Source organism: Poecilia latipinna, unplaced genomic scaffold (assembly GCF_001443285.1).
Source record: "Poecilia latipinna isolate Pla-1442-1.1 unplaced genomic scaffold, P_latipinna-1.0 Scaffold2548, whole genome shotgun sequence".
Classification (NCBI taxonomy): domain Eukaryota; kingdom Metazoa; phylum Chordata; class Actinopteri; order Cyprinodontiformes; family Poeciliidae; genus Poecilia; species Poecilia latipinna.
The window spans coordinates 69,545-83,743 of NW_015115164.1; the positions used below are offsets into that span (position 1 = coordinate 69,545).

Here is a 14,199-nt window from a genome sequence, read left to right on the forward strand (position 1 = left end):
TATGACCTGCCGTGCAGTGTGCATCCAAACGTCCAAAGCTCTGGTAGAACCAGTGGCGGCTCCAGAAATTTTTTTTCTGCAAGTGCGAAGGGGTTGGCACTAAGTATTTTACTGTGGGTGCTATGAAGGATCTTTAGTTCCCTGAAGTTGTCAACACGCATGCACCCCTCCCTTCTCCCCCCACACACGGGTCAGGTGGACTAAAAAGTCTGACATCAACAGTCACCTATCAAGTGGATAGTGAATAATGTGATCAATAAGATTACTTATTGATCTGGAAATGATTAGATGTTTAGTATTGTTAATTTAATCAGACTGATTTGTGGTAATTTGATGCTTAGACATGGAGCTTTGCACCATTAGCCAGATTACTTCCAGATAATATATTACATTGTTTATGTTAAAACAGCATTCATGACAAAGTGGATACCTAAGTATTGACCCTTTGCAACTATGTCACTTAATCATTCGAGGCGCCATGATGGACGTCGGAAATGAGGATCAGGAGTGTTGAACTGAGCGACCAAAGTTGTTTTCCCAAGTTGTTTTTGTCAGTTTATTCATGATTTCTTGTTCTAGTCAAGCTAATTTATCTTTGAACGTAACACACCTGGTTGGGGTTCATAGACACCGGTATTTACAGAAGCTTGAAACAGCTAGATTACAAACCAACCCGTACCTTCTCCCTCCTGACGTGTTGATCAAATTACCAACTTTACCTGAATTCACACCATATGATTTATGTCAGTATGTCATAAACAGTGTCTCTCCTTAAACGGGAGCAGCCTTAAGAACATACAGACGAGACGCTGACCAATTTCGTCAGTACATGCTAGGCCAGTGGTTCTTAACCTGGGTTCTATTGAACCCCGGGGGTTCGATGAGTCGGTCTCAGGGATTCAGTGGAGCCTCTGCCCTGGAGGTAAAGACTAGGTAAAGAGGGTTAGGGTTAAAGGGAAAGACTGCTTGAGTAAATGTCGTGATGAAAGAGTTTCACTCTCAGCATGTATATCAACTTGTGTCTTTAATTTACTTCAGCGCAGCTCATAGTTTTTACCAAATTCTGTAGCTTTCATTGTACTTCTAAATCTGCTCCTTAGTCACATCTTTCCGGGCCTGCTACTGCCTCTAGTGGTGTTGAGGTGGTAACAAAACTAATATAATTACATTACTAAATCAGAATACCGCAAAGTCTTTATTATTTATTATAAATTTTTCATTCTCTTAAGAATGTAGAGCTAATTAAATGATCTAAACAAGACCTTAAAGGGGTTCCAGTTTCTCTCGATGGCCAACCTGTTGAAACTGTGGCAAATTTTAAATACCTTGGGTCGTTCCTGGACAGTCAGCTCAACTGTGCTGAAAACACTGACTATATTTTGAAGAACTGTTCTTGGAGTCTCTACCTTTTAAGAAGACTTGGTGATCTTGGGGTTACCTAACTAGACTCTAGTTGGGTAATCCAACTAGACTTTGGGAAAAAAAAATCATATTTTATTTATCACTAAAGAAGGGTTTAGTGAGTGCGCATATAAAACTGGTGGGTTCAGTACCTCAATAAAGGTTAAGAACCACTGTGCTAGGCTAAATGATGGTGTGACATTGTTTCCATGGTTAGACATGAACCTTTGCCATAATGGGATAATGGATATCTTTCTAATCATACTTACTTATAGAGCATATGAACGTTAATTTTCTTACCTTGTGAAAAGTGTTCGCTGCAAGTCCGCAGTTACACTGAGGGCTAACAATTGTTATGATTGATGGCTGTTATCGATCGCCGCTACATCTTTCCTTGTTACAAGTTATAAAATAAATTGACAAGTTTTTGTTTTCACCTTGTGCAGCCAACCCATGGTATCCTGTGACCATTTTTGCTGCAAAATCAACTAAATAAATGCAATATTAGACTGCCACATGTATGTTTTATGACAGGGTTTACAGGAGCGCTTAGGTTGTTTTGACAACCATCATAGTGGAGCAGAGGGAGTTTTGAAGAGAGTGACATCATTTGCAAAGGGTCATATTGTCATATTGGTTTTCTTTATTTACTTGTGTTTATTTGCAGCTTAAGGGTTTGATTTGACCATCCGTATGAAAAATAAAAAAAAACGGGATGTTTACCACAGGTTATCTTCATGCTGACTAACATATGGTAGTTCCCGTCCTTCATTCAACTGGATATGAGGTCAACTGTAGGCAATGATCCATTTCTTCCATTATTCCAGACTCCTTTTTGGTTTTGGAAATGTAATAAATTATACTCCGCCCTCTAAATGTTCTAGATAACAGCTGTGGGGATTGCACATTCCTCACTGACAGCTTGGACCATGACTATTTATTATATTCCTCAAATCTCTAACACACAAGAACAAAAGAGCGTGTTTGCTATGATAAATGCTGTCAATATTGTGAGTTCATTTTGATAACAGCCATGGCACTTTTGGACAAATTGTGACCGCCAATTGGTCAGGAATTTACAAATGCCCTGGAATGATTGGGGGAGGATTGCTCTATGTGGGCATGGGGGCGGAGCCTGCGTTATGTCAATTGTTTCCTGGAAATGGTAATACGTAAAGTTCAAATCCTGTTGTATTTTTTTTTTTAACTCAATATATTATAATTGATTTTTTTTATTTTGTGTATTTTAATGAACATGCCACAACAACTACAAATAAGAAATGTTAAATTACATTAAAAAAAAATAAAAAAAATAAATAAATCTAATATTTTCAGAGGGTGCTAAGGTGGTGCTATGACTTTTCCAGGGGGTGCTATAGCACCCCCTAAATCCTCCCTGGTGCCGCCAGTGGGCAGAAGATAAGTAATCAAAACGATGTCTTAAAAAAGGGCTTATCCTTCAGGGAGAGAAAAAAAAAAGAGAAAGAATAGAAAAAAAGCCAGGATAAAAGTTTGTTTTAATGTGTCTTGGTTATCAAAAAGATTTAAGCTGCTAATAGAAAATTAGCTTGATAGTGACCTTCAACAGTCCAGTTCAACAGCCAAACATTTATGCTACAATGCTTGTAGGTTGTGGTTTGTTTCTGAGGTTTTTTGGTTTCAAAATGGTGTTTGATAACATTTGATAACAACAATTAAAACTTCTCAATATTTGACATTGTCTAGCAAAATGTTTTTACATCAGACTACATGGCTACTACATTAATATATCAATGAGCGGTTGTAGTTGTCGATATGTTTGCTGATGAGCATGATCATTTATGTGGCTAAAACAAACATTTTTACATCAACTTCTAAGTTATGTGAAACTTATGTTAAAATCATTTGAAGGCTCAGAATCAACGCGGTGTATGTGTGTATGTATTCCATCTTAAGTAGGGTTGCAGTTGCATCGGTTGCAGTTTTCTGGCCGATCCCCTGTTACTGACCTTTAAAAAGCCTGACCTGCCGATTTTGACTTTGGCTGATACCAATTTTTTTTTGTCTGAAATGTCGCTAAATATAGCATGAAAGTCACTGAGTTGGCAACAGTGGGGTGAATATTGTTAACTGCAAATGTGCAGACATGACCTGCTAGGCCGGTCTCTCAGTCAAACTTCTTACTGTAGAGCAGAAGAGGACTGAGGGTGATTTTTAAACCTTTGCTGGCCAAGATAAGATCAGGGGATAAGATTGGCTTCATAATTTAACTGTTGGCTGATCCTGATCCCCCAAAATTAAGGAAATCAGCTCCCAGAAATCGACTGACCAATAAATTGGTCGGCCGATAAATGTATTCTATGTTATACATGTGTAGAATATCATGTAAACAGCACCATAAGAGATGCAATAAGTTTACAGTACGTGTGCGTATAACTGTTGATTACAGCAATCCACAATGTTAGCATAAATAGAGGGCCCCAAAATCAAATTTTGCTTATGGCCCCATGGAGGCTTGGGCCGACCCTGTTCAGCAGCGCTTTACTTTCACAGATGGTGGGGACTACGTCTACCTTTTATCGTCACTTAGAAAAAAACCTCAAACAAAGGTAAGCTATGTGGATGTCATGTTAGCAAAGCTAGCTGTGCAAGGACAAATTGTACTTGCTATGAAAAAACGTCACTCACTGCACTGAATTATTGTACGGAGTTTTTAACTGACGTGTCACATGTATGAGACAACTCTGTGACCAAAATCTGCAATATAGTGATGTGACATACATGAACGATCCGATTCTTCTGGATTCCTCTTTACTATAAACGATAGGACTGGAGCCTCACTGAGAGCCGTTCTTTGTTCTTGTAATCCTCTGCGTACACTGCAGAAGCTATTATTATTTTGTTTAATTATATACATTGATATGTATTTAATCAGCAAATAACACACAAGAACAGAAGAGCACACAGAACATGCTCATTGCTCTTTGATTGTTTTCGTCACCTGTCATGGGGCAGACATTGCAGCACTGTGCTGCCTGGCTTCATGCAGCGGGAGAGAGGGTGAGAACAGTCATGGTGCGCACCTTGTGCTTGGTTACTTCTTGCTTGTTGCTCCTTGGTCAGTGTTCATAGTTGAGCGTTGTTTACCATTAAAGCATCATTAAATGCTATGTTTAATGGGGTAGACAGTGGTGGTTTCTCACATGGTCAATATGGGCAAATGCCCTGGGCATTATCTTTTTAGGGATGGCATGTGATCTCTGTGGATTGTGGCACAGAGATGGAAGCAAAGCAGAATGAAGAATTTGAATTGATAATTATATTGGTTAAATTTATTTCAGGTCAAAGTTTTTAATATCTATGTGTTTTTATGGGAATGTGGATCTTTCAGATTAATTTAAGAAGCAATTTTGGTCATATTTCACATTTTATTGTGTTATGTAGCTTTGGGCACTGGTCTTGGTCTTGACTCGGTCTCGACCTCTCTCGGTCTTTGTCTCGGACCCTAAAAGTCTTGCTCTTGTCTCGATCTTGATGCACTGTGGGCTTGGTCTGGACTTGGTCATGGGTTAGGTGATCTTAACCTGCAACACTACCTGATACATCAGAAACTGACTCAGTCAGTGTGAGAACAGTTCTCCAGTTCAAGAATGCTCAGCAGCACTCTAAAATGAAGCTATATCCTTTTCCTCATTGCCTCATAAAAGAGATTTGAACAAGAAATTAAATATTGAGAACTGGTTCTTTTTTTACCCATTTTGACAATATTTATAAATTTCCCACTGCATGTAACACACCCCTCCTGTTTAAAGCTCTGTCATTTCTGTAGTACTTGGTCATAGATACTAATTGTTAGCAGATTCCAAAGGATGAATTATGCTGTGAATCCAGGGAGACAACAGCTGCTGCATTTGAGCGTTTTATTTCAGGGTTTTTCCTCCTCCTCTCTAATAAAACACACTACTCAATATTTACACAACTATTTAATAACCCAAGCACCACAGCATGACCACATTCATTCTGCTTCTATCTTTGTTATTTTTCCCGCCCTGGAATCTCCATCTGTGCTTGAGAGCCTGAATGCCTGCAGCCCTCGCCAAGATGTCTCACCTCAGTGATCAGACTGGCCACTGGTGGATCAGGAGAAGCTTGGCGCAAACATTGTAATGAAATCTGAGGGAAACAGAAAGCCTATTGTAGTGGGGCTGAATATGAAGATGAATGTTTATGTCCGATTAGCAATGCATGCTCTAATCATGGGAGAGTGGTAATGGAACACTGGCTGGCTTAGCTGTGATCCAGCTGCAGAGCCAGGACACATGTCCCAACACATGAGCCCTCCTCCCTGAAGACACCCTGAAAACAAACCACACACAAACACTGTGTGTGACACTGTCTCTACACCAGTCTCATTCATTCTTGTCTGTATCAGTCAAGATGGTAATCATAAGGCCATCTTGTTTAAAGTGCTTAACACAAATATTCATTCCCATTGATTTGCATTTTGTCACATAAATCTAATATATTTTCTTGTTCCTTTTTATGTGCTGGATTGTTCAGAAGTAAAAAGAAAATTATGCAGATTTTGGATTCCATGACATTTGTCAGTGGTTCCATTATTATGAAGATGTTTTTACCAGCTTTGTACATCTAGACCAGGCATCTCCAGCCAACCATCCAGGTCTACTGTGCCCTGCTTCAGCACACCTGAATCAAATTAATGACTCGTTATTGGGCCTTTGCCAAGTTTTATGAAATGCTGAAGAGGTAACTCAGTCATGACTCATCTTTGTATTGAAAAAATTTCATCACTTTATATTCCAGGTATTCCTCAAAAAACACGTTGCTTATATCATGCAATCCAAATTTTTTTTATTTACCTTTTATACATTTTAAGAAATAGCATGTTTTATATCACTACCCTTTTCTTCCATGAGTGGGTCAAAAATGACCCGCAGTCATTTCCTATTGAATTTAATGGAAATCTTTGTTTATTACCAACTGTGACTGTCAGGAAAACATTTTTGTGTGAACCAAACACACCGAGTCCTAAGTGTTACCCCTAAGTAATAATAATTACACAGCAAGAACTTTTACAAATAATTATTCTTTGTTTTTTACCTCATAAAAGTGTGCGTGTGTGTATGTGCGTACGTGTACGGGTGTGTGTGAATACTGACAGTGTTATTGTCACGAATCAACATATCAGCCATCTTTGAAGTTAGCTAACACTAGTTATCTAGCCAGGCTAGCTAGCATTACTGCTTATTCTTTACTGTGCATGTGTATTATTTGTGTGTGCGTGCGTCCGTGCGTGCGTGCGTGCGTGCGTCTGCATGTGTTTCTGTGTGTGTCTGCCACCCTGGATGAGAAAACCAAAAGAGAGAATGTATTGAATGACATGCAAAACCTGTTGATCAATGTGTTCAAAGTTCTTTCTTTTATCTTTTCAATAAATAAAATAAAAATTCATAGCTATATAAACAGGGGTGGAAGTAGGGGGGTACGGTAGGGTACTGCGTACCCCTAAAAGATTTAGCGGGGGTACGCAGTACCTGCAAGAGAGGGGAGTGGCTGTCTGCTGTAAAGACTCAACGGGTTCACTGTTCAACCGTGAGTTCCCCCACTAATCAGCCATGACTGATTAGTTTTTCAAGAACAATCTAAAACACAACTAAATCAGTTAATAAATAACTTTTTTCCCATTTCATATTGTTTAAACTTTACCTTTAATAACATAAAGTGACCTATTTTTTAAAGTGCAATCAGTAGATGTGTGCAGATCGATAGGTCACCGATCACAATCGGGCCGATTTTCGTGAAAAAGTGCATGATCGGTGATCGGCGATCATTGGCTCTTTTGCCGATACCGATCACGTGCTTCTCATACTTTGCAGCCTGCAGTGGCGCCCCATTTCCTTCACACTGCGCAAGCGCGGCTGCAAATTCAAAGCAAACATGTCTGCCGTGTGGAAATTTTACACCGTCTGTGAAAATGATTTTAAGTTTGCATTCTGCAACACGTGCAACTCGAAAATAAGTCGTGGGGGAAGCTCATCAACATCCTTCAATACTACGAATTTAATAAGACATCTAAAGAGCAGCCACTTGACCGAGTTCGGTGAGTTTTCAAAGCTCACAGCACAGAATGAAAAAAAGAAACCGGGACCAGCCAAAGAGCGGCTAACGCAGCGCACAATTACCAACACTCGTCCGTATGAGCGTGAAAGTCAGAATGCGAAACAAATAAGCAGAAAAATAATGGAATTCATTGGACTAGACGACCAGCCGTTCTCAGTGGTGGAAGACGTCGGGTTTCGCAGACTGCTCTCGCACTTGGAGCCCCGCTACATACTACCGGGACGTAAATATTTTACAGACGTAGCTCTGCCTGAACTCCATCAGACTGTGTACTTACACGTTGAACGTCTCCTTAAAGAAGGTCTCTCATCCTCCGTAAGTTTTACAACAGATATATGGAGCTCGAACGTCAGTCCTCTATCAATGCTGAGTTTAACAGCTCACTGGATTGATCCAGATTTTCAACTTCATAAAGCTGTTCTACATGCCCAGGAGTTTTCTGGCTCCCACACTGCAATAGCTTTAGCAGCCACATTTGAAAGAATGTTTCAAACATGGCATATTCCAAAAGAAAAAGTGCATGTGATACTGAGAGATAATGCCAGAGACATGGTGAAAGCTATGATAGCTGCTGGGCTGCCAAGTTTGGGGTGCATGGCTCACACTCTGCAACTAGCCATTCACGAGGCAGTGTTATCACAGCGCAGTATAAGTGACATTATTGCCAAAGGAAGACGGATTGTAGGGCACTTCAAGCACTCTCCGTTAGCATATGCAAGGCTTCAAGGTGTACAGAATCAACTCGGCCAGCCCTCCAAATAACTGCAACAAGATGTCAGCACCAGGTGGAATAGCACCTATTATATGCTCCACAGCCTCTTTGAGCAAAAAAGAGCACTGGGTGTCTACATAGCTGATTTTGACGTTCCTGCTACCTTTACATCTTCTCAGTGGGATCTGATTGAAAACATAACAACACTCCTGCAACCTTTTGAAGAGCTGACTAAGGAAATATGCTCATCAACTGCATCTGCTGCTGATGTCATACCCTCTGTGATGGTTTTAAAGCGTCTTCTTGCCAAAGAGTCTGCAGCAGATCATGGTTTGAAGACAACTAAGGAGACATTGTTGGAAGCTGTCACCAAAAGATTTGCTGACATTGAAGAAGAGCCCCTCTACACCTTAGCGACAGTCATAGACCCAAGGTGAGAAAATGATCAAATAGTGATAGAAAAATATTTACCAAAAAATGATTATTGTTTTCTCAGTTGACCCAAAACAATGAGTTTAACATGATTTCCCTCTGCCCCTCTGAGGTACAAAGACAGGTTTTATTCTGAAGAATCAAAGACCAACACACACAGAATGCTTCTTGGTGCGATGACAGAAGCCACACAGAGGGACACAAACCAAGAACCTGGAGCTCACAGCACAGGGGAGCCAGCAGAAAAAGTGCCACGACCAGGTTTCTTATCTTCCATATTTGGTGAAATCCTGGCAGAAGAAACTATGCAGCAGGTTCACACCAAAGGTGCAGAAGCAACACCATCAGAGATGATAATCTACCTCTCAGAGCCACCCATCTCTCGAAGTGCATCATCATTGGAATACTGGAAAACTAACAAGGAACGCTTTCCTGGCCTTGCTAGAGTAGCAAGAGCATACCTATCTGCACCCTGCACAAGTGTTGAGAGTGAGCGCTTATTCAGCACTGCATCCAACATTGTGGACGAACACAGGAGTAGACTCATGCCTGAAAAAGCTGAGATGCTTCTGTTTATTAAAAAGAATCTTCCCACAATGCTCAACAAGTAATATGTATTTGGCTTGTGTAAATGCTGTTCAACATTTTTGCCTGTTCAAAGCAAATGCACCTTAATTTCCTGTTTTTCATTTGAGGGTTTTTAAGACTATATTAATATTGTTAAAGAAGCAAAAAAAAATTATTTCACATATGAAGCAGAAAATCCACTGTATATTTATTTTATACATTATTTTAAGAAAAAGTAAACAGTTTTTATTTAGTTTTTTGCACAATAGAAGTTACAGACACAAAACAGTTAGCAGTACTGTCAGTTTTAATGTGATAGTTTATTTGAATTCAACCTGTATTTGCCTTTGGATGTTAAGTTTTATAATTGAATTTTTTTGGCAATGTTGAGAGGTTTTATTTTGAACATTTAGCCTATTCAGGGCCTTCACGTTTTCAATCTGTTAATGTAGTATTATCGAAAATAGTACAACTTGCACAATGCCTGTTTTGTTTTGCTTTTTTCTTGGAAAAAGTTATTAAAAAGTTTTTGTCTAGATTAAGGTGAATTCATGGTTCCTTTTTCCACATAATATAACCAGTAGTGCTTATTAAAAAAAATTAGAATAATGTGATCGGTATCGGTGATCGGTATCGGTGTATCGGCCCTCATGGGTGATCGGTATCGGTATCGGCAGGAAAAAACCTGATCGGCACATCCCTAGCAATCAGTAATACTTTCATAACAAATTTATATCAGTAATGATTTCTTGGTTAATGTCAAGTTGTCATAACAAAGACATTTTGAATAATGTCAACTTTGTATTAAAAGTGTCATAATTTACCGAATGACGCTTTACGACAACAGTCATAAATATTCATTTAGACTTATTGATGTTCATGACATGTGTTATGTCATGTTTATGACAGTGTCATGGCAATAAAAATAAAGTGTTACCGAAATATTGATGTTGACTCGAGCTCAGAGAATGAGAGAGACCACCCGCGGAGGGTACTCCCAAGTTTTAAATTCTTGGGGGTAATAAAACCCTCAAGAATTTAAAACTACTTTCACCCCTGTATATAAATAAATGAATAAATCCAAATGAGCTGGAAAAGAATAGAGTGCCTTCTCTGGGTCGAGGAGGATGTCCTACCCCAAGTGGAGGATTTTAAGTATCTCGGGATCTTGTTCACCAATGAGGGAAAAATGGAGCAGGAGATCGACAGGCAAATTGGCGCAGCGTCTGCAGTGAAGCGGGTGCTGTACCAATCTGTTGTGGTGAAGAGAGTGCTGAGTCAAAAAGCGAAGCTCTTGATTTACTGGTCAATCTATGTTCCTACCCTCATCTATGGTTATGAGATGAGTTCTTTCGGACACATGTGTTCTTTCGGACACATGTCCGAAAGAACGAGGTCACAGATACAAGCGGCCGAAATTTATTTTCCCTGTAGGGTTTTTGAGATCTCCCTTAGAGATAGGGTGAGGTGTTCAGTCATCCGGGAGGGACTCAAAATAAAGCCGCTGCTTCTTCACGTCGACAGGAGCCAGCTGAGGTGGCTCGAGCAACTGGTTAGAATGCCTCCTGGACTCCTCCCTGGTGAGGTGTGCTCCCTTCTTAGGCTGCTACCCCGCGACCCGACCCCGGATAAGAGGAAGATGGATGGATGGATGGATGGATGGATGGATGGATGGATGGATGGATGGATGGATGGATGGATGGAGATACATACACACATGCGTGGTACACATTGCACAATAGAATACAGAGAGTGATGTTAGCTAGCTTGGTTAGCTAGTTTCAAGAAACAAGCTCGTTCTCACACATGTACCTCCCCTCACGCTCACACACATACAGATATGATGCACATTGACATTGTTCCAACATTACTGTTGTGAAATTGCTGTTGTCATTTTGTTTTAAAAATGTTCTACAAATTGTTCTAAAAATGTTTTAAATGCTATCAGGGTCATTACTACTTCAGCATTTTCTGTTCCTATTTCTTCAAATGAAGATTTCAAACTAATTTATTTCATAGACTGAAGTCAGTAAGGTGAGAAATAATATTTTTCCACCTACAGCTGGGCTGACTTTTCCCTCCCTGTTAGTTCACACTGCTTCCAGCCAGCTAGTTAAGCTTGTCAGTGTCATGAAGGTGTCCTCCTGCTCTTTGGACATGTTACCAGTACATTTTTTTGAGATCAACGGTTGTAAAGTTCTGAACATAGTAAATGTTTCTTTAAGTTCTGGTCAGGTACCTGTTTGTTTAAAGAGTGATGTCATCTATCCACTCTTAAAAAAAAAAAAAAAAAATTGGATTCTTCTTTGTTTAGCCGTTACAGAGCCACCTCTAAACTCAAAGATTCTTGAGAAGGTTGCGGCCAGGCAGTTAACTGCTGCTCTGGATCATCACAGTATTCTGGACCAGTTTTAGTCAGGGCTTCATAAATCACATTCAACTGAAACAGCTCTTCTTAGATTCTCCATTGATATTTTGATGCAGAGTGATTCAGGAAAATGTTCTGTGCTGCTTAAGTTAAACCTGATGTCAGCTTTTGACACTGTTGACCATCTGACCCTAATAGAGAGGCTGAGGAGTTGGGCTGTTGTACCAGGTTCTGCTTTAAAATGATTGTCCTCTTACTTGTCTGATAGATCAACTTTATTTGGCTACGTACAGATCCCAGTCTCTGTCCTGTTCATTTTGGCAGGACAGAGAGGGCTCTTTTTTGGGACTATTGTTTCTGCTCTATCTGCTCCCTTTTGGTCCAATGGTTTTATCTTTTTAGCATATTTCCCATCATTTTTATGTTGTATATTTCTTTTCGGGTTCTTTAATGAAGTCTAATGAACTGCACATTTGACTAAACTGTCTGTATTCAATTAAAAAAATGGATGACTGAAAGTTTTCTCCTGCTAAATGAAAAGAAAACCAGTGTTTTCCAGCATAGTTCTCAAAGCACACTGCCCTGTATGTTTTAGGTGCTTCCTTGCTTCAGCTCAGGTGATTTCAATTAACAGGTATTTGCTGAGCTGCAATCAGCTGAATGAGGCACATTGAGCTGTACAGTACATTTTTTGTATTGAAGTATTGAGAAATCAAAAAACATGCAGGGTAGCGTGCCTTGAGGACCAGGGTTGGGAAACAATACTGTGATCAATACCTACTGTTTGTCCCCCATACAAAATGAAAAACTAAAGAAGACAGATCCTCCTCTTTGGTGGCACCAAGACTTTTGAATTCCCTTCCTCTGACTTTCAGATCAGCAGAGTGTAAGTTTAAGGCCAGCAAAAAACATATCTTTTTTTAATCTGCCTTTGCTTCACTTTGGTTTGTGTATTTATTTAGTTTGTTAAAGCATTTTGTGATTCTTATCTTGATAGGTGCTATGTTTTACTTATACTTCAGGTCCACGGATCTGTGGGTGAGCCATGGTGGTTGTGGGTGGAAGACCCCATCAATGATCACATCTACCACTCTGAGTACTTCCTCCTGCAGAAGAAACAGGTTGGTTTTTGTTTGGGCCTTAGCTAAATTAAGGATGGAGTGTGTAGTTTTTAATGTCTTGTATGTTGGTTCTTTATGTAGGTGGTAACCAAAGAGCCTCAGCACATAGTATTCACCATTCCCATCTTTGAGCCGTTACCCTCCCAGTACTACATTAAGGCAGTTTCTGATCGCTGGCTTGGAGCCGAGGCTGTGTGCATCATCAACTTCCAGAACCTCATTCTACCTGAGCGACATCCTCCACACACTGGTACACATAAGCAAACACACACACAATGTCCGACCAAATTCAAGAAAGCCACTGGATTTATTATTGCAAGCAGAAAACCTCCCACATGAGAAGTACTCCACTTTTTCTTGTGCCGTAATTTCTGCACTAAGCCTCTACTTTATTGACACACTTTGAACACAGTCAGTGTTTTAGCAGGGGTTTCCGAGGCTTGACTGGGACCTTCAGCTCTCAGATGCATCCTGGCTCCAAAACAGCTGAATCAAATGACTGAATTACCTCTTGAATGAGTCATTTATTTGTTCAGCTGTGTTGGAGAAAGGATGCATCTAAAACTGCAGGACAGCAGATCTTGAGAACCAGGGTTGAAGACCCCTGGCTTAAAGAATGATGCAGCTAATATGTGGACTGCCAACGAGTTTCCAAAGGCTGGACTTCTGCATGACGAAGAAGACGGCATAAGCTCAAGAGCGAATTTGCCTCTAGACGAAAGTGACATTAAGAGTTACAAGAAAAAGACTGAAGAAGTGGGTGACAACGTAATCTGAAGTTGTTCAGGTCCAACACTTAAGAAGATTATTTTCTTTAGTCTTCTTCCTGTCCACTTCTTCAAGTGGATAGGAAGAAGATGGTTGTCTATAGCTGCGTTTCCATTACAAATCTGCACAAATTGTTGTCTATTTTCTGCCATTGTCAAAAAACACAATTTCACAATTCCAGTGGTCCCACTAAATTAGAAATTAAGTTAAAATAACGTGAATAAGTTAGTTCACACGACACATCATTAAAATATATGGCAGTAAGAAATGTTAACACTTACATGAGATATATTCATAATTCAGCACACATCATCTAGAAGCCATCAGAGGAGACATCAACGTCTTATTCAGGCATTGGCGTGACAAGCCCCTTATACTTGGGAGCGGCTGTGTATGCAGCACTTTGGGGAAACTGTAGTCACTGATTTTATAGGAGACTCATGCATTCAACATGTTGGAATGACGTACAACTTATCAAGTGTGTGATGCTGTGAGAACTTTGGTGGAGCAGCTGCACAGTTTCCAAAAAATTAAACAAACTACAAGCCATCATCCTCCTAACACTTCCTGTTGTCTTCTTCATCATTTTCACCAGAAGTAACATGGTCCGGCTGTTAATGTATGATGTGAAAAAAGTGTTTCTTTTTTATAAAAAAACATCATGTTTATTTATTTGTATATATATATATATATATATATATATATATACA

At 39.8% G+C, this 14,199-nt stretch overlaps 1 protein-coding gene across 1 annotated transcript in view; it reads left to right on the forward strand.

The window, feature by feature from the left end:
- The window catches only part of LOC106938276 (activating signal cointegrator 1 complex subunit 3-like), a 68,593-nt gene extending 55,518 nt beyond the window's left edge, over positions 1 to 13,075 (forward strand). Inside the window, exons 9-10 of the mRNA XM_015020203.1 lie at positions 12,623 to 12,721; positions 12,803 to 13,075. Of these exons, the coding sequence (XP_014875689.1) occupies positions 12,623 to 12,721; positions 12,803 to 13,060 (357 nt within the window). The 3' untranslated portion in view covers positions 13,061 to 13,075. The remainder of the gene's footprint in view (positions 1 to 12,622; positions 12,722 to 12,802) is intronic.
- The last annotated feature ends 1,124 nt before the right edge of the window (positions 13,076 to 14,199 follow it).